This window comes from Heteronotia binoei, chromosome 5 (assembly GCF_032191835.1).
Source record: "Heteronotia binoei isolate CCM8104 ecotype False Entrance Well chromosome 5, APGP_CSIRO_Hbin_v1, whole genome shotgun sequence".
Lineage (NCBI taxonomy): Eukaryota > Metazoa > Chordata > Lepidosauria > Squamata > Gekkonidae > Heteronotia > Heteronotia binoei.
This window is the reverse complement of record NC_083227.1, coordinates 156,102,041-156,129,355: the sequence shown is the minus strand read 5'-3', so window position 1 is coordinate 156,129,355 and position 27,315 is coordinate 156,102,041. Positions and strand designations below refer to the sequence as shown.

The 27,315-nt window shown below is 44.6% G+C and overlaps 1 protein-coding gene across 1 annotated transcript in view; it reads right to left on the bottom strand.

Moving 5' to 3' along the window:
* Positions 1-27,315, bottom strand: part of SLIT3 (slit guidance ligand 3) — an 884,772-nt gene that overhangs the window by 218,978 nt on the left and 638,479 nt on the right. The window contains exons 15-16 of the mRNA XM_060240620.1: positions 10,776-10,926; positions 9,691-9,765 (exon numbers count right to left, since the gene is read on the bottom strand). Of these exons, the coding sequence (XP_060096603.1) occupies positions 9,691-9,765; positions 10,776-10,926 (226 nt within the window). The remainder of the gene's footprint in view (positions 1-9,690; positions 9,766-10,775; positions 10,927-27,315) is intronic.

Below are 27,315 nucleotides of genomic sequence, written 5' to 3'. Positions count from 1 at the left end.
GAGCCGCTGCCAGTCTGAAAAGACAATACTGACTTTGATGGACCAAGGGTCTGATTCAGTATAAGGCAGCTTCATATGTAGGAGGGACGGTGGCTCAGTGGTAGAGCATCTGCTTGGGGAGCAGAAGGTCCCGGGTTCAGTCCCCAGCATCTCCAACTAAAAAGGGTCCTGGCAAGTAGGCGTGAAAAACCTCAGCTTGAGACCCTGGAGAGCCGCTGCCAGTCTGAGGAGACAATACTGACTTTGATGGACCGAGGGTCTGATTCAGTATAAGGCAGCTTCATATGTTCTTGGAAGTGACATCATCACGCTTGTAATGCTTTTGAATTTTTAAAATCTCCACAGCAGGCAGCAAGAGCTTAATGGAGAGATTCCCCTGCCCTGATTGGAAGCTTGGCAGGCCTACTGTTCAGATGTTTTGCTCTGCAACTCCTTCTTCTGTTGTTTTTAGAAGCAAGTAACAAGTCCCTGTGATATTACTAAATTGCTAAAGATGCCTCCAGACTGAGACTATTGTGTGTACTGGGCGTGCTGCAACAGTGTCAAAGACTTCGTCCCCTTTAAAGTACTCGCTGGTGCAATTCTTGTCAGTATGAAATCCGAATGTCAGTATTTGAGCAGTTACCTGATTTACTGCAATCGGCAGATGATAATATTTAGCTGTACGGCTAGGGTTGCCAAGTCCAATTTAAGAAATATCTGGGGACTTTGAGGGTGGAGCCAGGAGACATTAGGGATGGAGCCACGATAAAGGCTGTGACAAGCATAATTCAACTCCAAAAGGAGTTCTGGCCATCACATTTAAAGGGATTGCAAACCTTTTCAATGCCTTCCTTCCATCGGAAATAATGAAGGACAGGGGCACCTTCTTTTGGGGCTCATAGAATTGGACCCCCTGGTCTAATCTTTTTGAACCTGGGGGGTATTTTGGGGAGAGGCATTAGATGCTGTACTGAAGATTTGGTGCCTCTACCCCAAAAGACGGTCCTCCCAGAGCCCCAGATACCCACGGATCAATTCTCCATGATATTCTATGGGAATAAATCTCCATAGGGAATAATATGAGTTCCCAGCAGACATTTTCCTCCCCCCGCTTTCTGACGACCCTGAAACGGGGGGGGGTCTCCAAACCGGGGGATCCCCTGCCCCCACCTGGGGATTGGCAACCCTATTTATGGCATGGAAAGCTAATTTGTGCACCTCATATGTTTGTACGCTTCCATCCTAGACCCTTGCCAGTCCGGCTTTCGCCCGGGCCATGGGACGGAGACAGTGCTGGTCGCCTTGGCAGATGACCTCCAGCGGCATCTGGATCGAGGTGGTGTGGCGGTGCTGATGTTGTTAGACCTGTCGGCCATGTTCGACACGGTCGACCATCGGCTACTGACCCGCCGCCTCGCCGATGTTGGGGTTAGGGGGTCGGCCCTACAATGACTTTCCTCCTTCCTCAAGGATGGGGGACAAAGGGTGGCAATCGGGGGTGAGCTCTCCCAGAGACGCACACTACATTGTGGGGTGCCTCGGGGAGCAGTCCTCTCACTGATGCTCTTTAATATCTATATGCGCCCCCTTGCCCGGATTGCCAGGAGGTATGGGCTTGGGTGTCACCAGTATGCAGATGACACCCAGCTCTATCTGCTAATGAACGGCCGGCCTGGCTGCGTCCCAGAGAATCTGGACCTGGCACTGCAGGCCGTGGCAACTTGGTTAAGGCTGAGTGGGCTGAAACTGAATCCAGGGAAGACAGAGGTCCTTTGCTTGGGTCGGGGGCGCTCTGGGAGGGGAAATATCTCTCCCAGTCTTTGACGGGGCGCCATTGAAAGCGGCGCACCGAGTCAGAAGCCTGGGAGTCCTACTGGAGCCTTCATTATCAATGGAGGCCCAGATAGCAGCCACTGCCAAGTCAGCCTTTTTTCATCTGAGGCAGGCAAGGCAGTTGGCTCCTTTCCTAGAGCGTCAGGACCTGGCAACAGTGATCCACGCAATGGTCACCTTGAGACTAGATTACTGTAATGCCCTTTACATGGGGCTGCCTCTGTGCCGAACCCGGAAGCTGCAGCTAGTGCAGAACGCAGCTGCCAGACTGCTGTTGGGGCTCCCAGAGTGGGAACACATACAGCAGGGGCTGCGTGAACTGCACTGGCTACCAGTTACATACTGGATTCGTTACAAAGTGCTGGTTATTACCTTTAAAGCCCTATATGATCAAGGACCTGCCTATCTTAGGGACCGTCTCTCCCCGTACGAACCCCAGAGAGCACTGAGGTCAGCAGGGAAGAACCTCCTGACTATTCCCGGGCCAAAAGAGGTAAAACTCCAGAGTACCCGTACTCGGGCTTTCTCCGTTATGGCTCCACAGCTATGGAATCAGCTTCCAGAAGAAATGCGGGCCCTGCGGGACTTTGAACAGTTCCGCAGGGCCTGCAAGACCATCCTTTTTTGAATGGCCTTCACCGACTAAAACTGCTAAGTAAACTCACCATCTGTATAATAGCACTAACATATTAATATTAATTTTATCGTTTTTAGAATTTTAATAGTTTTTAATTAACTGTAGTCTAATATTGTTAAATATAGCACAATGTATGTATTGAATTTCTGTTGTTAGCCGCCCTGAGCCTGCTTCGGCGGGGAGGGCGGGATATAAATAAAATGTGATGATGATGATGATGATGATGATGATGATGATGATGATGATGATGATGATGTTGTTAAAGGCACAACTGCAGGCCAAGCCAGACCACCTGATAACCCTAGCTTGCAATCAAAATCTTCAGGCAGAGGCATTCTACTTCCCACTTCCCTGAAAAATTATAATGCAATTGGTATGGAAAGATTTGTGCAAACATCAACACATCTTTTGTTGTGTTTCACTATTATCCATCAGGAAACTTCCTCTGTATATGACTTTGAACTTGCTGTTGATTTATTACTACAGTTTTCTACGGCACAAAATATAAATACTTTGTGCATTCAAATGGATTCTGATGTTTCGTGTCGGTTTTAGCATATTCCACTCCTGCCCCTTTTACTAAATATATAAAACCCTGACGAAGAGCTAGCTGTTGTATACACCCACTCATATACTCCCTGGACAGGGGAGATATTAATGTACTTGTACTACTATTTCTATTTACACTGGCCATTGTGTAAAATAGCTCAGAGTTGTAACTTCATTCTGAATTGAATACCTGTTCCTTTTTCTTAGTTACCCTGTAAAATATCTTGTCTGCTGACAATACTAATTAACAAGTGGCACTCTAGTAATGTGATCAAAGGCTCAACTAGAAGAGATACTGAAAACCCATGGCCAATCACAAGATTTTTTTTTTTTTCTAGAAAAGCAATTGTGAGGGAAGAGGGGCTATTTGGATCGGGGCCACTCCCCCCCCCGCCCAATTTTCCTAAAGACAAATTGGCCTTACTGAACTGCTCCTAGCTTAGTAGGGGGAAGTCTATTTCTCCATACTGGGGCTAATAGTAGATAGAAGGAGGAGTCCCAATTGGGAAATGCTGCAGGTGAAGCTTCCAATCCATTCTAGCACCATAACCCCTATCCAAGTCGTCTCCCTTTCTGGCTGTTTTTAAATAAAATTAAAGGTGTCTAGAGATCTGCTCACAGATCTTCGACATGTGGAATTGTGCCCCTGGAGAGCCTCTCATGTTATAATTACTTGCCACTGGAAAAGAGTCTCCCTTCATGTACTTGGGGAAAGAAAAGAGAGCTTCAGCCATTTAGACAAACTTTGGCAAATTTCATACAACGATGTACTGCAAATTATGTTCAAATGCTTTAGACCTTATTCTATAAAACAGAATAAACTTCGGATCCACATGAGGAGAGGAGGTGGCACAAACAAGCCTGATTTATGATTTTCAGGAAATAATATTGTAAACAAGGAAGTGCTTTCTGACTCACATCTGCTCGTTTTAACACGGCAGTGTGGAACACACAATATCCTCTTTGCAGTAGAACAAATATGCACACAGATACAGGAGGCTTAAAAATATCCAGGCTAATACAAAATACTGGGGAGCTCCCTTTGCTTGGAGATATCTATAATAAATCGGAACGAGTCAATTTTTATGATAAACTACAGGACACTATTATCTCTTGCTGCCAGAATACAGACAGCTGAACTGTACTTCTTAAATTCTTATCTCCTGCCAAGAGTGGACATGAAGAATTTATTGCTTCATAAGACATAAAATGTTTAACAGAAACATGGTGGTTCCAAACTGTGTGCTCGTTCAAGTGTATTACAAAGTTCAGTTTAAATTAAACTAATGGCAATTAACTGATTATATAAATGCAGGCCACTATACTAATTATTGTTACTGTTAACTGAAGCCAGGATATAAAGCTACTTTTAACCACAGTTAGGTTCCTTTCATACGGGCTCTTTAAACCTGTTTTGGCTTCTGAAGACAAACAGATGTTTTTAAGGGCTTCCTATGCCTAAAGGGTAAAATGCAACCAAATTCAAACTGCACCCCCCATCCCCTTATCAAAACAGGTTTGGGAGAACCCAGGTTAACGCTCCATTAACTTCAGGAGGCCAGATTTTATCTTAAAGGTGTGTGAAACCTTTAAAAAAATCCATTTGCCTCCAGAAGCCAAAGTAGGTTAAAAAGCCCATATGAAAAGGACCCTAGCCCCTACACTGCGTTTTGGGTTACAAACAAATCTTCATACTGCCTTTGAAAACAATCTTTCCCAGAATGATCTCAGCGACATATGCCTTGCCTGGTGGGCCATGTCTTGGGAAAATGAGTGTTTCCCCCAGCAAAACACATTCCATTCTAACCTGGTTTTAATTAATTTATTTGAATGTATTTTATTGTATAATGTATTTACCGTAATCATGGCACATGCCATGTCTGTGAGCCGCCCTGAGCCTGCCTCGGCGGGGAGGGCGGGATATAAATAAAAGTTATTATTATTATTATTATTAACATCTCATCTGTTATTCATAAAACTCCAGGGACAACTTCCTTACTTCAGGCAGCCTTATCTGTCCAATATCAGTCCAAGGCCAGTCTTGCCACACTATGGCACCACTGACTGCCTTCTCTTTTCTCCAATAACAGTCAGGACTTCATGTCCCACAACATGGAGGAGGAGGTGAGGGCCCTGCGGGACCTTACTCAGTTCCGCAGGGCCTGTAAGACAACCCTCTTCCGGCTGGCGTACACCTAACTGGCATAGGAAACTAAGTGTAGTTCTATCAGATTCTTGTTATGCATACTGCTGCAATGCTTAAAGGTTTTAAAGGTTTTAAATGTTTAAATGTCTTAAATACCTAATTTAAAATTTTATGTTTGATTTATCTGTTGTAAGCCGCCCTGAGCCACCTTGGTGGGAAGGGCGGGATATAAATCACAAATAAATAAAAATAAAAAATGTTGGCCAAGCCATGAACTGACGTTAAGACTGGGCTGTTCGCACACCTGTGGCTCGGCAAAGAAGTTTGACAGGGGTTCATTAACTACTACCACAATGGGGAGATATTCAACCGGTTCTCTGAAGGAATGGCGAAGACAAGCTACGACCAGCCCCCACCCCACAATGCCATGAAAGGAACAATATCTTTTAATAAGGATATTCAAGAAGATGACCATGCAAAACAAGATTTTCTGATGCGGAAGCCAAGACTCATCAAGCTATAATAAACTGGCATCGTTCCCCGTTACACTGAAAGAAGTGGCATTCGAATTTCCCAATCGTGTAACCATAGCGCCTACTACTGCCGTTTCTTCAGCTATGATCGCTGCACCTTTGATGCCGGGGGTAGCTGGCATCACAAAGGAGGCACAACAGCTAGTGTGCAGAACTGCCTCACCTTCCTATGCTGTCTCTTCCCAACAGAAAAGGAAGTTCCAGGTGGCTAGTGAGCTCTATAATGTACCAGTCTTGGAGACGCGAGTAGGGCAACATAGTTTATTGCATGGTACAAAACACGAGGTAAGAGAGAGAACACGCGGGCCGGGTCCCGCATATATACAACACCGGGACTATTCTTCCTGCTGGCCAGTCCAATGCTGGCCAGCCATATTTCCCGCCACTCGCTGTGATTGGCGGATGTTCCGCGCCCATCGCAGAGGCACCTGGTTGTCACAGTTGCCTCCGCGGCTTTCGCGGACTAACGCTATTTCGATGGTGCGATATAACGAAATGGTTGCGCTGCCTTGAATGGTGGCGTTCTGCGAGCGCCATACATTACAAGCTCATCCACCAAATTGACATATTCTAGCCATCTATTTAGGTTACCACTATCACCGCACTATCTTCCCTTCCTAAAATCACTGCTTCCAAAACTGAGGGCGCAGAAGACCCTCCAAGGGTCATCGTCATCACCAATGCAATATCTGGCATGGGCTGCAGGAATAACCCCTTCACTTTCACTGCAACCGTTAGCTCAGCCCTTCCCTCACAAAAGCCAATAATGTATGAAACCACTTGTTTAGTCACAAAACAATCCATCCCTATACAGTTTACTGTGGACGTAGTGGGTGAACAGGGCATATCGTGGATGTCGTTGCATATTATGCATATGAATGAGTGAGAAAGGGGAATTTGAGTTGCCTTCTGAGCAAACCCAAGGAACATTTGTAGGAAGTGGTTCTCACAATCCTCGGGATTCATTCTCTGTATCTGAAAATCCTCACCTGGACATTCTCCACTCTGTGTGAAAAGGTACTTCAGTATTTGATGGATACAAAATCCAGGAGAATATCATGCATGGCCACAGTAGACAAATTGTTACTCCAGTGAGATAGGAAGCCTTGGTGAAGGGGAATTTAAAAAAGGCATAAATCAATCTTCTAATGTGTCTTTTCATAACCAGAAACTGTGGGGTCAGGTAGTGAAACTTAGTAACTTCTGAAGAACTTAAGATGCCTCATGGCCAAACTAGACATTATTGCCTTCATGGGACTGGCCTGGGCCTGACCTGTGTATTCTGGCATAATTTCAGAACTGAAATCAGCCATTTAAAAATGCCACAAGGGTGCAGTCCTCATGGGCCTGCTGTGTGGTTGGACCAGGCAATCTTGTTTTAGCATATTAAGATGTGGATTAAATTTAGAACACTCAACAATAAATTCAGACAAGAACCAGTTTTCTCTGCCACGGAACTTAACATACCTTTTAAAACAACCACTATATTTATGTCAAATATCTTTCCCAAGAGTACGGATATTTTAAATAGCCTATGAGGTACAATGGGTTGGATCCAACCAATTGTCTCATCGGTGAACTGGGAGGAGGGAAGGCCCTTTGATCCCCCCAAACAATGACCATCATGGTACCTGCATAAACAAAAGATACATGGAACAGGGGGTTGTGGTATGGAAGGGAAAGAGATGAAATTGAATGAAAAAAGCCAGCTGGATCCAACCCAATGTCTCAGAACTACATCATAACTTATTGTGAAATAACTTACTATAGAACATATAGTTCTATAGTAACATATTTCATGTCGGTGGAATGTGATACAAGTGCTTCCCCGCCCCCCCCCCCCCCGGCAAAAAAAAAATACTTGCGAATGGACAACAGGACAGTGGAAACCCAGTCGACTTCTCACAGGGTAAAAATAAATATAATATATGAGGTATCATTGAGTTTGACAAAATGGTCTAAAGCTTTTTAGTTTAAACTATATCTTAAAGCAGATGATGCTATTTCCTCTGAATTATCAGCTATTGTGATTATGTAGTTTAACAGGTTATATTTCCTCTAATTCCTTTTGTGTCAAATGATCACTAGCCTCAAAAGGGGAAGTAATATAGAATCACAGAGCTAGAAGGAACATCCAGGGTCATCTAGCCCAACCCCCTGCACAATGCTAAATAGCTGCAGAAGGTCAGGGAGGCCTTCCCACACTTGTATCATTCCACAGAATGTGCAAAAATATATATGTTCAGGGCATTTTTATAAAGGAATTATGAACATATGAAGCTGCCTTATACTGAATCAGACCCTGGGTCCATCAAAGTCAGTATTGTCTTCTCAGGCTGGCAGCGGCTCTCCAGGGTCTCAAGCTGAGGTTTTCCACACCTATTTGCCTGGACTCTTTTTTGGAGATGCCGGGGATTGAACCTGGGACCTTCTGCTTACCAAGCAGATGCTCTACCACTGAGCCACAGCCCCTCCCTGTGTCTCTACAGGGTCTCAAGCTGAGGTTTTTCACACCTATTTGCCTGGACCCTTTTTTAGTTGGAGATGCTGGGGATTGAACCTGGGACCTTCTGCTTCCCAAGCAGATGCTCTACCACTGAGCCACCATCCCTCCTACATATGAAGCTGCCTTATACTGAATCAGACCCTCGGTTCATCAAAGTCAGTATTGTCTACTCAGACTGGCAGCGGCTCTCCAGGGTCTTAAGCTGAGTTTTTTCACACCTATTTGCCTGGACCCTTTTTAGAGATGCCAGGGATTGAACCTAATTACAACTGCAGGATAACGGAACAGGTCTGTAGATTATTTTTATAATGGTATAGGATTGACTATTGCTATCTTTATTGTATGTATCACCTTTCTGCATTGTTTATTGTATGTCATGACTCAAACACAGTTTTTGTTTTGGTTTCAATTTGTGTTCCTGGAATTTGATTCCCACTGCACTGAGTCTCAGCAAGAAAGTCAGGCTATAAATGAATAAATAAAATAAAATAAATTGAACTTTATTTTATCTACTTTAAACCCTGCACATTGAGTTTTAAAGATCAATACCAGCACGTTGAATTGGTCCCAAAAACAAACTATTAACTAGTACAGATAGAACAAAGCAGGCAAGATATGGTCCCTGTGACCAGTTTCAGTCAGCATTCTTGGCCCATAGCATTCTATACCAATGGCAGCTATACCAAAGCATTCTATACCAATGGCAGCTATACCAAAGCATTCTATACCAATGGCAGCTATACCAAAGCATTCTATACCAATGGTAGCTATACCAAAGTCCCAAATACAATACACGTCAGTAATCTAATCTAGATGTTACCAGGGCATGCACCACAGTGATAATATGTCACACCCACCCCTGGAACAGCTATAGCCAGCTCACCAGCAGAAGATGGTAAGAGGCACCCTAGCCATTGTTAACGCATATTTATCTAACAGGCGGCCCAGATCCAGGACCACCCTCGACCTATGAACCTGGTCATTCAGGAGTGCAACTCCACCCAGAACAGGAAATATCCCAGTTCTTGGTTCAGACCTCCCCACCCCCCCACCCCCCACTGCCAGTAGCACTTCCGTTTTGTTGGGATGAAGTTTCAGTTTCTTAGCCCTCATCCATTCCAAAACTGTCTCCGGGCATCAGTTCACAGTTTCCACTGCTTCCATGAGACCTGCTTGAGGTGCAAAACGGAAGGTAGGTGGGGTTGAGAGAGCTCTTTTGAGAACTGCTCATGAGAGAACGGCACTCAGAGAATTGTGGCTGGCCCAAGGTCACCCAGCAGCTGCATATGGAGGAGTGGAGAATCAAAACTGGTTCTCCCAGATTAGAGTCTGTGCTCTCTGTTGCTCAAGATTTCTGAATCAATAAGCTTCTAAGGGTACAAAAGGAAAGGGAAGAGAGTCCACGCTCTTAACCATTACACCAAACTGGCTGCTTTAATCAGTTTCTGTTAAGCCACACTGTGTATCCTAACAATTTAAAAAAACAAAACAAAACAGAACTTACATCTTCCGCAAACTGGGGAGCTTCTTGAATATTCCAGTAACTTCGAGAACAGAAATGTCATTGTCATTTAAACGCCTTATGAAAAACAATTAAAACATGTCATAGCCTTAGACGTATCAACGTGGCATGCAAATCTGTCACACAACAATATTATCTGTAATATTAACTTGAGGTGCAGGTACCAATTGCAGTGCTTCATATTTAAACATTGTGACATTAAAAGACAAATCGATATATTTTCAATTTGTGGGAAAACCCCTCTATCAAAATAGTTTTGATAAACACTTCTAAGGAATGTATTGCAGCTGTAATTATCTTGACCCTCCTTTAGGATACCACTGTACCACTGCAACAGAAAAACAACGATGCCTGTTGCTGTAATTTCATATTAGATGAAACTACGACATTCTTCTTTTCATTTTCTATTTCAGTCCAAACACAAAGTTCTGAATCTGATGCAGAAATTAATTATAGTGTATGCAACAATTATACGTTTATCTTGAGCCTTTCATTTAAAAAGGAGCTAGAAAGTAAATAGTATTTGAACACAGTTCCATTAATAATCCTGTTTATCAGATGCAATTATCTAAATCCTCCCCAGAATAAAGGAATGTGTTTAAACATTTTTTTTTTCATTTCTTTTCAGTAACGTTTTGTTTCTGTGACAAAAACAATTCCTTTGCTACACCATTTTGCATATTTTTATAGGTTTTAAAATGCAGGTCTTGACACTGTAAAATGTATATTTAGAGTGAATTTTAAGGTCTGTTTCTTAAAATGGTTATATGGAAGTCTGTACATTAAGGAATGACGACTAGGGGTTTCAGAATAACAAAAACAAATGGAAATTATCAGGTGTTGCTAGTTTCCATATTAGTGTTGGTTTTAACAACAGCATTAACATTTTGGTTTCATTTTATGTTAATTCAGTAAATAAATTCACAACCCAAATTTATTGGCCCATACCTACTGGCCTTTTGATTTCTCTGAAATTTCCAAACTTAACCAACAAAACTGGAATTAACACAACCATTTTACTTGCTAGGCATTCTATTAATTGTTACTGCTCAAAGTGGAACACTTACAGATCTGTGGTATATTCTGGGAGATGACTGGGAAGTCGGGTGAGTTTTTGGTTGGAGCAATCTACAATCGTTCCTTCACAGCGGCACTTCTCAGGACAGACAAGATCCATGAAGCACTCCCCGCTGAACTTACTCCTGTAGTCCTCTGACCCTGCAAAGTTGAAATGTTTCCAGGTAAATAGTGCATTATAAAATAACAATAGCAAATAAGATATGGAAAAGAAAGTGTTTCCATTATCTTAGAAAACCTCTTCCAAAGTGATCAAACTGAATTCTACTTTAGGTTGTGAAATGCTTTGCCCAGTTCACGCCAACATATTTCTAGAGCCAGAGTCCTGTCTCATCTCATAAAAGATCACTTAAGTGCCTTTTCACCTTGTAGAAAATATTTTGTCTTGGTATCAATAACCACCACATGAAAACGGGTGCGTTAGACAAATCATGGCTAAAACATAAGGCCGTACATCATCTTAATCAATGTCCTGTATATGATTAAAACAAACTAGTCTCCTTTGCAAGAATAAATATTTTAACAAAGGACATGAGAAACTGCAGTGGAAAGCAACATGAGTTATAATCATTTCCACTTTAATCATGATAGGTACAGATTATATTTTGTAAGAACTGCATTTCACTTTGCCATTGCACTACAATTGTCAAGTCCCTTTTGGCTTGTTTGAAAGGAATGTCTTTTCAGTTAAGCTCAACAAACCACAAAGTATTAATGAGAGGTTTAAACATGATCTCTTGAGTTTATCACCGCCAAAATATTAATGGCTATGTAATCAAAGAATTGCCAGCACAGAGCCAATCATGCACTGTTTGCCTACACACTTCATTGTTCATTAAGGGAATATGTTTCTGAAATCACATGTTACGTTTAGCCATCCTAACAAACTTAAGTGGTGGTGGCGGCAACAATCATAGACAGCTTCAAGAGGGGGTTAGATAAAGAGGGGGTTAGATAAAAATATGAAGCAGAGGTCCATCAGTGGCTATTAGCCACAGTGTGTATATATATATGTGTGTGTATACATAATTTTTTTGGCCACTGTGTGACACAGAGCGTTGGACTGGATGGGCCACTGGCCTGATCCAACATGGCTTCTCTTATGTTCTTAAGTATTTTTAATTTTTCCTGAATTTTATGAACCTGCACTATTTATTCATCAATGCCAGAAACTTTTATTTGAGAAATTTAACTTCTCAGAATAGGAAATTTTGGGAATGCAAAGGACAGAAGTTTGTACTGTGTCAACTTATCTGCAAGTGGACTCCAAGTTGATATTTGTGTACAGACTTGAATTGTGTACAGACTTGATATTTGTGTACAGACTTGTCGTTCAGTTGGATAATGTAACACATTTGTTCAAAGAAACAAGTGCAATCAATGGTTCCGAGCGATCTCCAACACAGATCGCAAAACAGTTAAACAGTCAGCTTTCCCAGGACACAAAAGAGGAACTAGAAATAATATAGAACCCACACTCATATGAGCAACAGCACTACTCACTGGTATGGATGGTTATATAACCAACCATTTCAAAAACACCACTATCGTTTACTTGGACTACAGCGAATCAGTAACTCCTTTGCACATTAGGCAACATCCCCTTGATGTAGCCAATCCTCCAAGAGCTTACAGGGCTCTTAGTACAGGGCCTAGTGTAAGCTTCAGGAGGACTGGCTACATCAGGGGTGTGTGATCTAATATGCAATGGAGTTCCTGCTACAAACAAAGCCTGGACATGAACTTGAGTGCCCCTTGTTTGCATGCTCCTGGTCAAAGCAACTGGAAAATTATACTTTCTTATGTATAACCAATATACATGGAAGCAGTGGCGTAAAGAGGGGGGGGGCGGGGAGGGCGGGCCGCCCCGGGTCTCGGGGGCCCCTGCAGGTCTGGGGGGCCCCTCGCAGAGCCCCGGCCGCTCGGGCACCGTCAGGCACTGGCTCCCGCTTCCCTCCCCGCGGCGAGACCCTGGGCGGGCGGGCAGGCGCAGGCCGCCGGTGGGAGCCCCGGACGCAGAGTCCGCGAAGCGCCGCTCGCCGCCAGGGGCAGAGCGCGGCATCCCCGAGGCGCCCTCGAGCCGCTGCAGCTCCTTCCTCTCCCTCCTTCCCGGCCAGTGGCTCCGCGGCGCGATGGGCAGAGGGACGGTGGCGGTGCAGAGGCTGCCGCTGCTGCTGCTCTTGAGCCCTGGCCGCTCGGGCACCGTCAGGCACTGGCTCCCGCTTCCCTCCCCGCGGCGAGACCCTGGGCAGGCGGGCACAGGCTGCCGGTGGGAGCCCCCCCGACGCAGAGTCCGCGAAGCGCCGCTCGCCGCCAGGGGCAGAGCGCAGCGTCCCCGAGGCGCCCTCGAGCCGCCGCAGCTCCTTCCTCTCTCCCTCCTTCCCGGCCGGTGGCTCCGCGGCGCGATGGGCAGAGGGACGGTGCAGAGGCTGCCGCTGCTGCTGCTCTTGGGGCTGCTGCACTGGGGGCCCGGCGGCAGGGAGGGCAGGAAAAGCTGGAGGCGGCGGGGGCAGCAGCAGGCGGGCGGCGGCCCGCCAGCGGAGCGAGGCGGCAGGGCTGCCGGTGGAGAGCTTCCCGCTGGACTTTACCGCCGTTGAGGGCAACATGGACAGTTTCATGGCTCAGATCAAAAGTCTGGCCCAGTCGCTGTATCCTTGCTCGGCGCAAAAATTCTAACATAATTATGTATATAAATTTGCTTCTTTCATTTACCCTGTCTCCACTCAGAGGTTGTACTCCAGTGTCACAAGCCTCAGAAAGGTAATACAAAGCTAATGAGAAATACAGATACTCCTCCTAGCCATGCAGGTGTTTCTGTTCCTGTGCTTCTCAAAACCCTCCCCCTTTTTCTACTCCCTGATCCCACAGGTACATCTGCACCATCTCTCTGTTGCCTTTTTCCTTCTATATATGGCAGAATACTTCCCCCCCTTGTCCTATCTCGGCTTCTCTTTGCTGAGTTCATAGGGTACAATGGAAAATTGATCTGTGGAGAAGGCATTTCTCTCTTTAAATCGCTTCTCCAAGCCAAGTCAGCTGGCAGATTGGAGAATGCATTTAAAGTTAAAGTTGCTTTCTTCCCACCTCTCCTTCCCCATCTTCCTCGGGAGGTGGTGGGCTCTCCTTCCTTGGAGGTTTTTAAACAGAGTCTAGATGGCCATCTGACAGCAATGAAGATCCTGTGAATTTAGGGGGAGGTGTTTGTGAGTTTCCTGCATTGTGCAGGGGGTTGGACTAGATGACCCTAGAGGTCCCTTCCAACTCTAGGATTCTGTGATTCCTTCCTTCCTTCCCCTGATGCGCATGTCTTGCAACTCTCAAACATCGGATGTTTACTTTATGTGGCTCTTTCATTAAGTGAGTTTGGCTCTCCCCACGCCCAATGGCCTCCGTGCCGCCACAGCCCCGGGGGCTGGGGGTGGAGGGGTCCCCTGCCTGCTGTGTTGATCTGCTCCTCTGTCCAGTGCACTTTGATCTCAGCTAAGGAGCTGTGTTGTGTCCTCACAGCAACCCTTTGAGGTAGGTCAGGCTGATGGAGACTGGCCCCAAATTGCTTTGGAGTAGAGGGGACTGCTCCACTGTGCCACAGCCTGTTGGGGAGTGCAGTTTGAGTTCAAGGACCTGGGGGTTACCAGTAGCACAGGGGTGGCCAAACTGCTGCTCGGGAGCCACATGTGCCTCTTTCACACATATCGTGTGGCTCTCAAAACTTTCTTGAGTTACTCCTGAAGGTTTTGGATCTAAAATTGGTTGTGAATGGACATATCTGTCACTCGAGGTTGCAAATTCCCCATGAGAACGCAGTTTCTAACACAGAGCTTTTGTTTTTGTGGCCAGTCCAGGTTTCTTGAAATCCCCACTGCCCTGTAGCTGGCTTGGAGAAGGCATTTGTCTCTTTAAATCACTTTGCCAAGCTAGCTGGTGACTTGGAGAGTGCATTTAAAGTTAAAGTATATTTCTTTCCACTTCTCCCTCCCTCCCCATCCATTTCCTTCCTCCCTCCCATTGTAGTGGTTAAGTGTGCAGACTCTTATCTGGGAGAACCAGGTTTGATTCCTCACGCCTCCACTTGCATCTGCTGGAATGGCCTTGGGTCAGCCACAGCTCTCGTAGCAATTGTCCTTGAAAGGGCAGCTTCTGGGAGAGCTCTCTCAGTGCCACCTATCTCACAGGGTGTTTGTTGTGGGGGAGGAAGATAAAGGAGATTGTGAGCCATTCTGAGACTCAGAGTGGAGGGCAGAATATAAATCATCTGTCTGTCTGTCTTCCTTCCTTCCTTGTGGCTTTCAAACATCTGACATTTATTCTGTGTGGCTCTTACATTAAGCAAGTTCGGCCACCCCCGCAATAGCGATTGTGCGTGATCCTGGCCTTCCTTTCAAAGCGTTCCAGGTAACATCGGTACAGAACTTCTGCAGCCACGGAGAAGTCCCCAAGAAGATTTTAAAAAGTAACCTGGATCACCTGGGGAAATGATAGGTAATGTGCTGGCATGGCTGCTGTTGGCACAGTGCTGTTAAATACTTCTGGGCCCCGTTTTTTTTTAAAAATGGCTTAACTTTACTTGGATTACTCCTAGGTCAAAGTCCACCGGCTCCTCAGAGATCAACAAAAGTTCCAGAGTATAAGTTTTCAGGAATCACTTCCCGTTTCCGGCAGGTGGCACGGGGGAAATGATGTCACAGGAAGTGATGTCACTTCCTGTTTCCGGCGGTGGCATGATGTCACCGGAAGTGACATCGCTGGAAGTGACGTCACTTCCTGTTTCCGGTGGCGTGCACACACGTAGGGGGGCCCACATAAATCTTGGGCCCCGGGCCCCCAAAGCCCTAGCTACGCCCCTGCATGGAAGTACCGTTGGTATGACTCACTATTTTATTGAAATAATATATAGAATAAACAATAAGTGGCATTATTTATTATAACACCTCTTGTGAGTAACACAACCAGCAAAATCATGAAAACCAATTGTTCCTTTTGTAGGCTAGAACTAGGGTCGCAAAGTCCAATCCAAGAAATATCTGGGAATTTTGGGGGTGGAGCCAGGAGACTTTGGGGGTGGAGCCAAGATCAAGGCTGTGACAGGCGTAACTGAACTCTAAGGGAGTTCTGGCCATCACATTGAAAGGGTCGGAACACCTTGTCAATTCCTTCCTTCCATAGCAAATAATGAAGGATAGGGGCACCTTCTTTTGGGGCTCATAGAATTGGACCCCCTGGTCCAATCTTTTTGAAACTTGGGGGGGGGGGTAGTTTGGGGAGAGGTACTAGATGCTATACTGAAAATTTGGTGCCTCTACCCCAAATAACAGCCCCCCCAGAGCCCCAGATACCCGCGGATCAATTCTCCATGATTTTCTATGGGAATAAATCTCCCTAGGGAATAACAGAGTTCCCAGCAGACATTTCCCTCCCCTCCCCCCTCTTTCTGACGACCCTGAAGCGGGGGGAGGGTCTCCAAACCAGGGGATCCCCTGCCCCCACCTGGGGATTGGCAACCCTAGCTAGAACATGGCTCACCGATGTGTAGACAGACATATGGGCAGGATTCAAAATTGCTCAAGGAACTTCTCCACATTCATAAGGGCTCGAGTCCCAGCACTTCCTAGCACAATACCTTGTTACCCGAAAAGCTGCTTTAGAAAGTCAGGGACCTTTTGGAGTATCATATAATATGAGGAGCTGTTATCAGATAAAAGACATTTAAAGCTTGGAGTAGACCCAAGAAAGCTTGGACTTGAACGTGGGTAACGATTGTTGATCTCAGACATAACTTCTAAAAACAATGATGAGCAAGACATGCATATCCCTTGCCATAAAATGCATTTATATTTTTGAGCTTTGCTAGAAAATGCTTAGAACATTCATCAGGTTTCTATCAGAAAAAAAGCTTAATAGAGGAAGCCACGTTCCCTTTTCCTGTGTGTACCATTTTCTTGCCAGCACCCCCTTCCCATGATAAAAAAATTATAATTTCTAAAAGGTGGAGGGCTTACAAAAAGCAGGGAGAACTCACTAGAGAAGGCTGAGCAAGCTCAGGAACATCAATTCCAATTAAGAAGGAAGTCTGCAGTACTTATTCATTAAATGAATGTTAGAGCTACAATATATAGGCCAGCATCCAAAATGCCACATGAATAATTCCTGTACAAGAGAGCTATGGACTTGTGTTTGTCAAGTTCCCCAAGATAAGGGCAAACTTCATCTGAAGCTGAATAGCTCCCCACCCCCAACAAAATTATTGTGGAGGTTCAAAAGAATAAAGTCTTGTTTTTCACCAATACCCCCAAGCCCTTGGACAATACTAAGTTTCCCCTCCACTTCTACTTCTAGTTCTGCAGTACAATATTACCATACTTTTAAGAATTCATCCTGTTAAAATCTGGGTCATCTTGGTACACAATTATTTTCATCTTTTGGGGACAAACTACACGGCACAGAACTTGTTATAACTATCCCCCACCAGAAACTGACATATTAATTGGGACCAACATTTATACTTTGATGCCCACATGTTATACACGTAGGAGGTCATGGCTAGTATGGCAGAAGCGTGTAAAATATGAACCATTACTATGAAAGTAAAGAGGCACATCAATGTTCCAGGAGGAGTGCAAACAATAAAATCTGGGAAGTTCCAGTATATATTCATTTGGTAATAGTTCTTCTATTCTATACATAGCGACGTTTACCTAGCCAAGGCATCACATCTTCATCATCAGGCATGACACAGGTGAAACAGTAACAGCAGGAAAAAGCAGCAGCAAATAATTATTGTACTCTACAAATATTTAATATGTAAATGCGAATAATGTACATAACCATGGAGAGTAAAGTGATAAATAACACACAGTGTCATCAAGTACTCTGAGCTACCCATCAGCCTTCAATCAACTGCCAACAAAAGAGAATTTACTATTTAGCTTGAACCTTGAGATCACTTGGACAGGTGGCTGCTCTATCATGTTATTCCCTTTAGGAAAACTAATGCAAAAACTGGCCATCTGCTTACAGTACCATTAGATGTGTCCATCCATCTCTACATATATTACTTTATCAGTATGCTCCCATGGGGCTTTAAGTAAAGATGGTGCAATTCAAGAAGTACAACATTAAGAAATAAGTGCAAGCATTACTTCCTCTATTGTAAAAATCAGACATGGAAACCCCCAAAGATAAAACATTGTAAATTACATCACTTGGTGTATTTCAGTGTAACTGTGAAAGTACTTTTTCCAACTTTCAAATTAAAAGCTAATATAAACAAAGTTTCCTAATGCTCTCTTTTGCTGAACTTTGGAAATCAGCTGCTTAGAACCATATTGTTTCTTTATTTGCATTATTTAAATTCAATTTTAATCAAAATGTATATTATGAGTTGTGGTGGAGGGTAAGGGGCGGGGGCCAAGTTTTCTAACCAAGTAAAATTGTATTTTCACTTCTTCTGGTCTCAAAGCCCTGAGACATTTTGGGTATCTTCAGAAGATGACAGCACACTAAAAGAAAACCACTTTTCTCACCTCACTTTTCAGATGCATCTATCCAACACATGAAACACTATAGAGAATGGCTTTCAGTGAAGGACTGTGACAGAGAAAAGAATTTATTTCAAGATTTATCTGACGGTAACTGGCAAATACAGTGACCATTTACCAAGTACTAATTCACCGCAGCATGCATGTAGAAAAAGAAGAAGAGATCGGATATATACCCCGCGATTCACTTAAGAGTCTCAGAGCAGCTTACATTCTCCTTTTCCTTTCCCTCTCTATGACAGACCTCCTGTGAGGTAAGTGGGGCTGACCAAGCTCTGACAGAAACTGCTCTTGAGAGAACTGTTCTGACAGAGTTATGATGGACCCAAGGCCACTCCAGCAGTTGCATGTGAATGAGTGGGGAATCAAATCCAGTTCTCCCAGATAAGAGTCTGTGCACTTAACCATCACACCAAACTGGCTCTCTTGGGAATGCAGTTTCCTAATGTAACCTCTTGGGAATGCAGTTGTTTAATGCAGCTGATTTAATCAGTTTGGGGTAAAGCTTTTCACCTTGATGTTGTTTACCCGTTTCATCTTGTCAACTGACAAGGAATTTTTTTGTTATAAAAATGAAATGTCATGTGCAGATTTGTGGTAAAATAGTTGTCAGAATAGGATTATCCTTCCAAATGGTGAGGAGAAATTTACCACACACAATAAATCAGAAATCTGGAGAAGGGAAAATTCTCATCGTATCTGAAGAACAGTGGTTTTTCAAAACATGTTCTGGAGAACCCAGAGGTTCCTTGGATGCTTCAAAGAGTTTCCTCAATGAGAAGAATATAATAATGGGGCACACACTTTTCTGAAAATGAGCTTGCTTATCACTATATGTCTTGACCTTAGAACTTCCAACTAGAATGAGGGGAAATGTTCTGTCTATTTAATACTGGATTAATGTATGGAAACATGCATCTGAAACTTTTTTTATGACAAAGATGTAAATAACATTACTGGGTCAAAAAAAGAGGCTGCTTACCTGTAACTGGTGATCTTTGAGTGGTCATCTGTGCATTCACTCCTATGGGATATATTGTGCTTGCACTGATCTCAATCAGTAACCTACCAAACTGCAAAGGATTTTTGCACCCTTCCCAGTGACATGCACAAAACCTCCACTGTGCATGCTCACTGGATCCTACCAGTTCTTCTGACTGCTACAAAGCCCCCGCAATCCATTCTGACAAGTGCTGCAAGGAGATCTGCTGACACTTCCTATATGGGGCATAAGAGGGCAGTGTCCTTACCGTAGGACTGGGTCCTGGTTAAATAAAACAACAAGGTCCTCTTCACATCCAGGGAGTAGAGACATGTCTTGGCATTAGTACTTGGAGATGGAAAAAAGACCGGCAGGGAAATAGCTGACTGCAAGGGAAACTCGGAGACCACTTTTGGCAAGAAGTTGGCATCAGGAGCTAAGACGGCACCATTATAATGGGAATGGAGGTAAGCGGAATCACAATGTAGGCCCAACAGCTCAACTACCCTTCTAGCAGAGATTATAACCATGAGGAAAGCCATTTCCCACTGGAGGAGCTGCAAGTCACAGGTGGCTAAGGGTTGAAAAGGTTTCCCCATGAGTCTATGTAGCACTAAGGGGAGATACCAAGCAGGTGTGGGTTGTCTAACCGGCAGAAAAAGTCTGAAAAGTCCCTTAAGGAATTTCTTAGGATGCGTGTCAGGATGAGTGAACACCAAGTAACCCTTGATGGGAGCATGGTGTGCTGATACAGCAGCCAAGTAAACCTGGAGAGAGGAGTGGCTCAGGCCCTTAACCACCAAAATGAGAAGGAATCTGAAGATAAAGGAAAGATCTGAAATGTGAAGCAATGTACCACTGGATTCTAAGTTGTGAAGGAACTTCTACCATTTGTAGTCATACAACTTATGCATAGAGGGCTTTCTACACTTCAGCAACACATTTGCTATTCTATCATGAATAGACATCATCCTTTCTTCCAGACTGTCAGATTTAGGTAGGGAATGTTCTGGTGGAATACCTGTCCTGAGTGAGAGAGCAGGAAATCCAGGACCCGTGGGAAGTGGTGAAAATTTCCCTTTGATAGATGGAGGAGCAAAGGGAACCAGTGCTGGAATGGCCAGCAGGAGGTTACTAGTATGCATCTGGAGTCTTCCTGCATGATGTTGTTCAATACTCTGATGATTAAAGGTATTGGCAGGAGAAGATACAGATGCTGCTGAGTTCAGGGATAGAGGAGCTTGTCCCCTAGAGATAGAGCATCCTGTCCTGCTTGAGTGCAAAACTTGGGGCACTTCCTCTTGAGATGGGTCACAACCCCATCTATGCATGGGTAGACCCATGCATCGAAGACCAATCTCATCAAATTACAGTTCAGTTCCCACTTCAGTCCTCCCTAGGCTTCATTTTGAGAAGCTCATAGGAGCAGAGCCCCAGAACCTCTAAATTTTTATTGCACTCTTTCTTTCTTACCCCCCCTAAAAAAATCCCCCCATACACACACAAAAAGGGGAAATAACTGAAACATATAAAGCAGACAGGAAATCATCATCATGCCACTGTGGCCTCACAGGAAAAGTACTTTAAAAGTATGATGGGAGCAATGCTCCCTCTAAGCTGCAGAGTCTTGTGAGCAAAAATTCTAGTTTGTGAGCGACTGGCATTATAGTTGTGAGCTACGGGCATTATAGTTGCGAGCGATGGGCATTATAGTTGTGAGCTACAGGCATTAAAGTTGTGAGCTACGGGCATTATAGTAGTGAGCTACGGGCATTATAGTTGCGAGCGATGGGCATCAAAGTTGTGAGCTACGGGCATTATAGTTGTGAGCTACGGGCATTATAGTTGTGAGCTACAGGCATTAAAGTTGTGAGCTATGGGCATTATAGTAGTGAGCTACGGGCATTATAGTTGTGAGCTACAGGCATTATAGTTGTGAGCTACGGGCATTAAAGTTGTGAGCTACGGGCATTATAGTTGTGAGCTATGGGCATTATAGTTGTGAGCTACGGGCATTATAGTTGCGAGCGATGGGCATTATAGTTGTGAGCTACAGGCATTAAAGTTGTGAGCTACAGGCATTATAGTAGTGAGCTACGGACATTATAGTTGCGAGCGATGGGCATCAAAGTTGTGAGCTACGGGCATTATAGTTGTGAGCTACGGGCATTAAAGTTGTGAGCTACGGGCATTATAGTTGTGAGGTACGGGCATTATAGTTGTGAGCTACGGGCATTAAAGTTGTGAGTGACTGTATAAATTAAGTGTGCTCTGGGGTCATCCTTCCTGAGCTAAGACAAAAATGTGTGAGCTGGAGAGTAAAAATCTGTGAGCTAGCTCACGCTAACTCAGCTTAGAGGGAACACTGGATGGGAGTAAGGCTTTATGATGACAATTATAATTCAGGAAGCATTTTGAGGTAGATGCTGAGCTGATATAATTTAGTACGCCTTCCGGTGTTGTCAGGGGGTGTGTAGCACATGCAAATGAGTTGTGCTAATAAGCTCTGCCACCTCTTTTTAATTTAATTTAATTTTTCGACTAAATTACCCCTGCACACCCCACCCCCCCTTAGAGAATCCACAATGACATTCTGAATCCCAGGAAGGTGTGCCAGTACCAGAAAAACATCCAAGGCACTGCAATCCTCCCATAGTTCCAGGGCAAAGTTGCACATTTTTGGGGGGGCAGTGGCACTTCGTTTGCTGATGTAACTTAGCGCCATTGCGTTGTCTGTGAGATTGAGATGACTTGTTTGGCAACCATCTGCTGAAACTACTGGAGATCATATTTCACTGCTAAAATTTCTAGAAAATGTATGTGGTAACTGGCAAGTTGTGGGTTTCATTTGGCACCTACACATAACCCATTGATGTGAGCTCCCCAAACTGTAAGGATGCACTTGTCATGATGGTGACAGATGGAACCAGTGGACAAAAGGGTCCCTCTGCCAGAAGGTTCCTCTCTTTTTCCCACCAATCCAAAGAGAGAACCACCTCATAGGGTAGGATCAGACGAAGGGACTGGGGTGGATTTGTGGGTTGAAAGTCCATAGGAACCAGAGTTGCAATCTTCTCATGTGTAGTTTGGCAAAGACTATTACTGAGATTGTTGCAGCCATCAAGCCTAGTAAATGCTGAATCTGAAATGCTGAGGCATCCCATTGCACCAATATCAAATGAATCAGAGAGATAATGACTTGTGCTCCCTCTATGCGAAAAAATGTCCTGTGGTCTGTTGAGTCAAGCAGTGCACAAATGAACTGGACCCCGGTGGCAGGAACAAAATTATTATTTTTTTTTTTTAGGTTCACACAAAGTCCCAAATTCTGTAGAAGGTCCAGGTCTGTATGTCATTTAGAAGGGTTTTCTTTGAATCCACCAATAGCAACCAATTATATATGGAAATACAGTGATACCCTGTAAGCAATGACCACCACCATGTTTGTAAAGACTGTTCCAAGAATCAGGATCCCAACAGGAAGGACCTTGTACTGGTAGTGGTTCTTCTCTATGGTTAAATGAAGACATTTCCTGTGGCATGGTCTTATGTTCAGATGGAAATATGCATCTTCCAATTCCAAAGTTGCCATCCAGGCTCCTTTTCTGAGAAGCAGGGAGATGTGCTGGAGAGATGTCATGCAAAACTTCCAGAAGGTGATGAACTTGTTCAGTGCCCTGAGATCCATGATAGCACAGGGCAGAGGTTCCCATCCCACTTGGAAACTGTAAAGAGAATAGATTCCATGGCAAGGTACTGGAAGGAGTGAGGGATCGGTTCTATGGCATGCTTGCTGAGTAAAGTTTGAACCTCTTCCGGTAGGATGGTTGACAGAGGAGTGATGACAAAGACGGTTGTTATCGGGCTTTGAACAAATTCTATCATGTACCCCTTGGAGATGATGGAAAGAACCCACTTGTCTAAGGTTATGTGCTTCCAAGCTGTTAAGTGTGGATGGATGCCGGTGGCTTTGGAATGGCCTGGTTGGGTGACTGAAGGAGGTGGAAGACTAAGGGGGTAAAAGTCAAAGGCCCTGCTTGGGGGCCTTGATGCCCTTCAGTCTGGCAGCCTGAGAGGTGCCCAGATTGAACATGAGGATCAACACATACATTGTTGACTGGAGAGCCACAGCTGATCAGAAGATTGTTTCCTGAAGGAACACTGGGAACAAGGGCCTAGACAGGGAAAGAAGGATCTAGAGGAGTGAGTGGAGGTAGAAACTCCGAAGTTGTGAGAGGCTTTAATGCTCTTGTCAAGGCTGCATGCCACTGAATCAGTGGTAGAGCTAAACAGACTCTCCCCTTCAAAAGGGAGATCTTCTATGTAAGATTGATGTCCTATTGAAGGGCTATGGAGCATAGCCAGGAGTGGCTCCATAAGGTTATTGCTGAGGTGAGGATTTTAGCAAAGATGTCCAGAATGTGTTTACCCAACTTCAGCTGCTACTTTGCTAAAAGCATGCCTTCCTTTTGGATACATCTGGCCTCAAGTTGTTTGTCCTCTGGGAGGGTAGTGATCAGAAAGTTGTTCCCAGAGAGAACATGGGTATTCCCCCATGCATGCAGCATAATTTGAGGTTTTCATGCCTAGGGCTCCTGCTGAGTAGAACTTCTTGCCCAGCTAATCCAATTTCTTACCCTCTTTGTCTGCCAGTGTAGAGAGAACACAGTGGCTTTTGGAAGAGGAGGTGATTACCATGGACTTGGGCTTAGGATGGGAGAAGAGGCATTCCACTCCATGCTCTTGTATTTTATACATGGGTCAATCCTTCTAGAGGAAATTGGGGTTGATGCAGGTTTGGGCCATGGAGCTATAGTGGCCTGGAGCATGACTGAAGTCATGGGGAATGCTATAACACTGGAACTGTCCAGTTTATTTTATTTATTTATTTATCTGGGATTTATATCCCGCCCTTCCCACCGAGTGGCTCAGGGCGGCTTACAACATATATAAAACTAACATAAAAGTATAAAATTACACTTTAAATTAACATTTCACAATATATAATTAAAATCAAACATTTGTTTGAACGATGTCAAAGATAGTGTCCATGATTGTTGGCTGAGGCTGCCCTATTGAGAGTACCAAAGAGTGACCCATTCTCTTAACAAAGTTGCCATAGTATTTTAGATCTTCAGATGGCGAAATTGGCACATCCTATGTCACACATGGTGTGGGAGATGGAGCAGCATTTGAAGTATGTGGATCTGAGTCCTCCTCCCCAGAATCCCCATTGGAAGCAGATGGAGAGTCTTTGGTGTCAGAAGGCTCAGAAAGATGTAAGGTCAGTACCAGATCCTTTGGTACTGACTGTATCGATGTCAGAGTTGGCTTAGGTTGGATGGTCAACTGACCATCATGGTGTTTGTGGGGTTGATCCAAAGGGGCCAATGGTGCCAGAGTGTCTGACATTGGTCTTTACAGTGTGGGATGCTGTAGAGTGTTGAGATACCATCAAACCTCAATCCCAATCTGTGGATGTGCATCCAGGCAGCCAAGTGAAAGAGGAGGCTAATCAGTAGGCACCATATAGGTATTGCCACTGATGTTGGTCCTACAGATTGGTCTCAACTCGACAATTGGTTTTGATCTGAGGGTTAGCCATGCCAGGGGGAGAGTCTACAATCTTGAGGGCAAGTTGTTGCAGCCGCCACATCATGATCATTCTTGTTATGATGTGAAGCTGAAAGGTGGTCAATGCAAGAGCTTTTGGACACTGAAGGATTGTTGTGTTAGATCAATTTCCTGATCCACCTCAGAAAGGTGAACCATTTGAGTTGATGGCGTCCTTGGTCTTGACAAGGTGTGTCCATGAATAGATGAGTCTAGAAACTGAAGAGGTGGAATGGGTGTAAGGTGCATTGGGTCTGACAGACAGTGTGGAGAGGATGCTGATTTATCAGAGTCCCTACGAGGGCTCTTGAATTTGTCAGTCATCTTCTCAAGTTTTTTGTCATGTTTGAGTTCCTTATCCTCCCTGCATTTTTTAGCAGGAGTGGAGGAATCCAACTTAGATGCCATAGTTAAGAGTTTTAGCACCAACTGATCAGCGTCAGCAGGAGTCTGATTCGATGACAGGGTGACCATCGAGGTTGAGCCCAGAGTGTGGCTGGAAAAGTCAAGTGGAATTGTTGCCATCTGACTGGCAGAGAGAGCCAATTCTGCATGTGCTTCCCAGATTCAAGCTGCTCAGTTCTTTCAGGTCTATTTCAAGAACTTTAGAGCAGTGAATGCACGAATCTGTTCTATCCGCCTCTCCCAAACAAAGGAGACAGAGGAAGTGGCTGTTGGGCGGTGGAATTTTGCTACCACACTGCAAACAGTATCTGAAGAATTCCCAATGCTTTTCTGTATGATGAAGGGCAGAAAAATAGGAAAATGAGGAGTATGGAGGGGATGGAGAGGGGAGGGGGAGGGCCCCAGCCCCCTGGAGTCCTGAGGAAAGTCTAAGTCCCTTATTGACTTGCCTTGTGATTTTGTATTCTAGGATCCAAAAGTTAAAATCAAAAAGGAAAAGTGTGTGTGTGGGGGGGGGGGAAGAGTGAATAATAGGAAAAAGGTAAGTCAACCGACCATGGTGAAGAGATCGTTTTGATCAGTGCAGCGGTCAGAAGAGAACTGGTGGCCTTCTCATGCCTGTCCTAGTGAGCATGTGTAGTGGAGCCCCTACACATGTCACTGGGAAGGGCACGAAAATACTTTGCCACTTGGTAAGTTACCAACTGGCACAGGCATGCTATATCCCGTAGGTACAATGCAGAGACGGCAAAGAAGATCATCTCATTTTCCCAAGCAGTTGTCAACCCTAATTGTCCTGTGAATTATAAACAGCAAGGAAATGGTAGGTGTATTTATGGTGAGCCCAGGAATATGTCCTAGAATCTTCTGCAAGGGGCATACACTACATAGCAAATGCACCAGAGGACAACTCCATAATGAAAGTGTTTTCTGAAGGTAGAAATGTTAAAATGACTGACAGACAGGTTACCAAGTCAGTTACAAGCAATTTGGAGTTTAATGTCATTTGGTACATGGATATTGCAATGATGCATACAAGTATGTAGAATATTCTAAGGTGGGGATGCCAACTCTGCACTTTCTAATATCATATATCTAATTCAGAGCCCAGCCACTGTGCAGATAAACAAATGCAAAGAATGGGGGCAAGGTACAGATATAGAGTATTTTTCTACAGAACTGGGGAAGCCAATCCCACCTGTTTACATAAAAATCCTATTAAAAAAAAAAAAAAACAACCATAATTTTTGGCAGAAAACATTAAGATCTCATGGTGCCATATTGCAAGAACTTGGCCTCCATTTTGAGGTACGCAGGTGGCCAAAGAGAAGAGCTGTCACCGCTTCTGCCACCACTACTGGAGGAGAACATGTGCTTCAGGTGAGCAGTGCGAAGAAGGCAACGGAAGAGCAGGAGCTGCCAGAGCTGCCTCTAGAGTACAGGCGTTGCAAATGAGCAGACAGGTATGGGAGGAGGAGGGATGGGAGCCACCACCTCTACACAAGGTCTGCAGACAAACAATGGAGGGGGGTAGGAGCTCCTGCCACCAGCACCCTGAAACAGGCAGTACAGATTGATGGGAGGGGGAGGAGCAGGAGCTGCCACCAGAGAAGAGGTGATGCATGTGGCAAGGACGGGGAAAGGATAGGATTCCTCCACAAGTCTTGGTGTACACCAGTTTGGTGTAGTGGTGAAGTGTGCAGACTCTTATCTGGGAGAACCAGGTTTGATTCCCCACTCCTCCACTTGCACCTGCTGGAATGGCCTTGGGTCAGCCATAGCTCTGGCAGAGGTTGTCCTTGAAAGGGCAGCTGCTGTGAGAGCCCTCTCCAGCCCCACCCACCTCACAGGGTGTCTGTTGTGAGGGGAGAAGACATAGGAGATTGTAAGCCGCTCTGAGTCTCTGATTCAGGGAGAAGGGCGGGATATAAATCTGCAATTCTTCTTCTTCTTCTTCTTATGGGTCCTCCACTCGACCTATAGGATTGCTGTGGC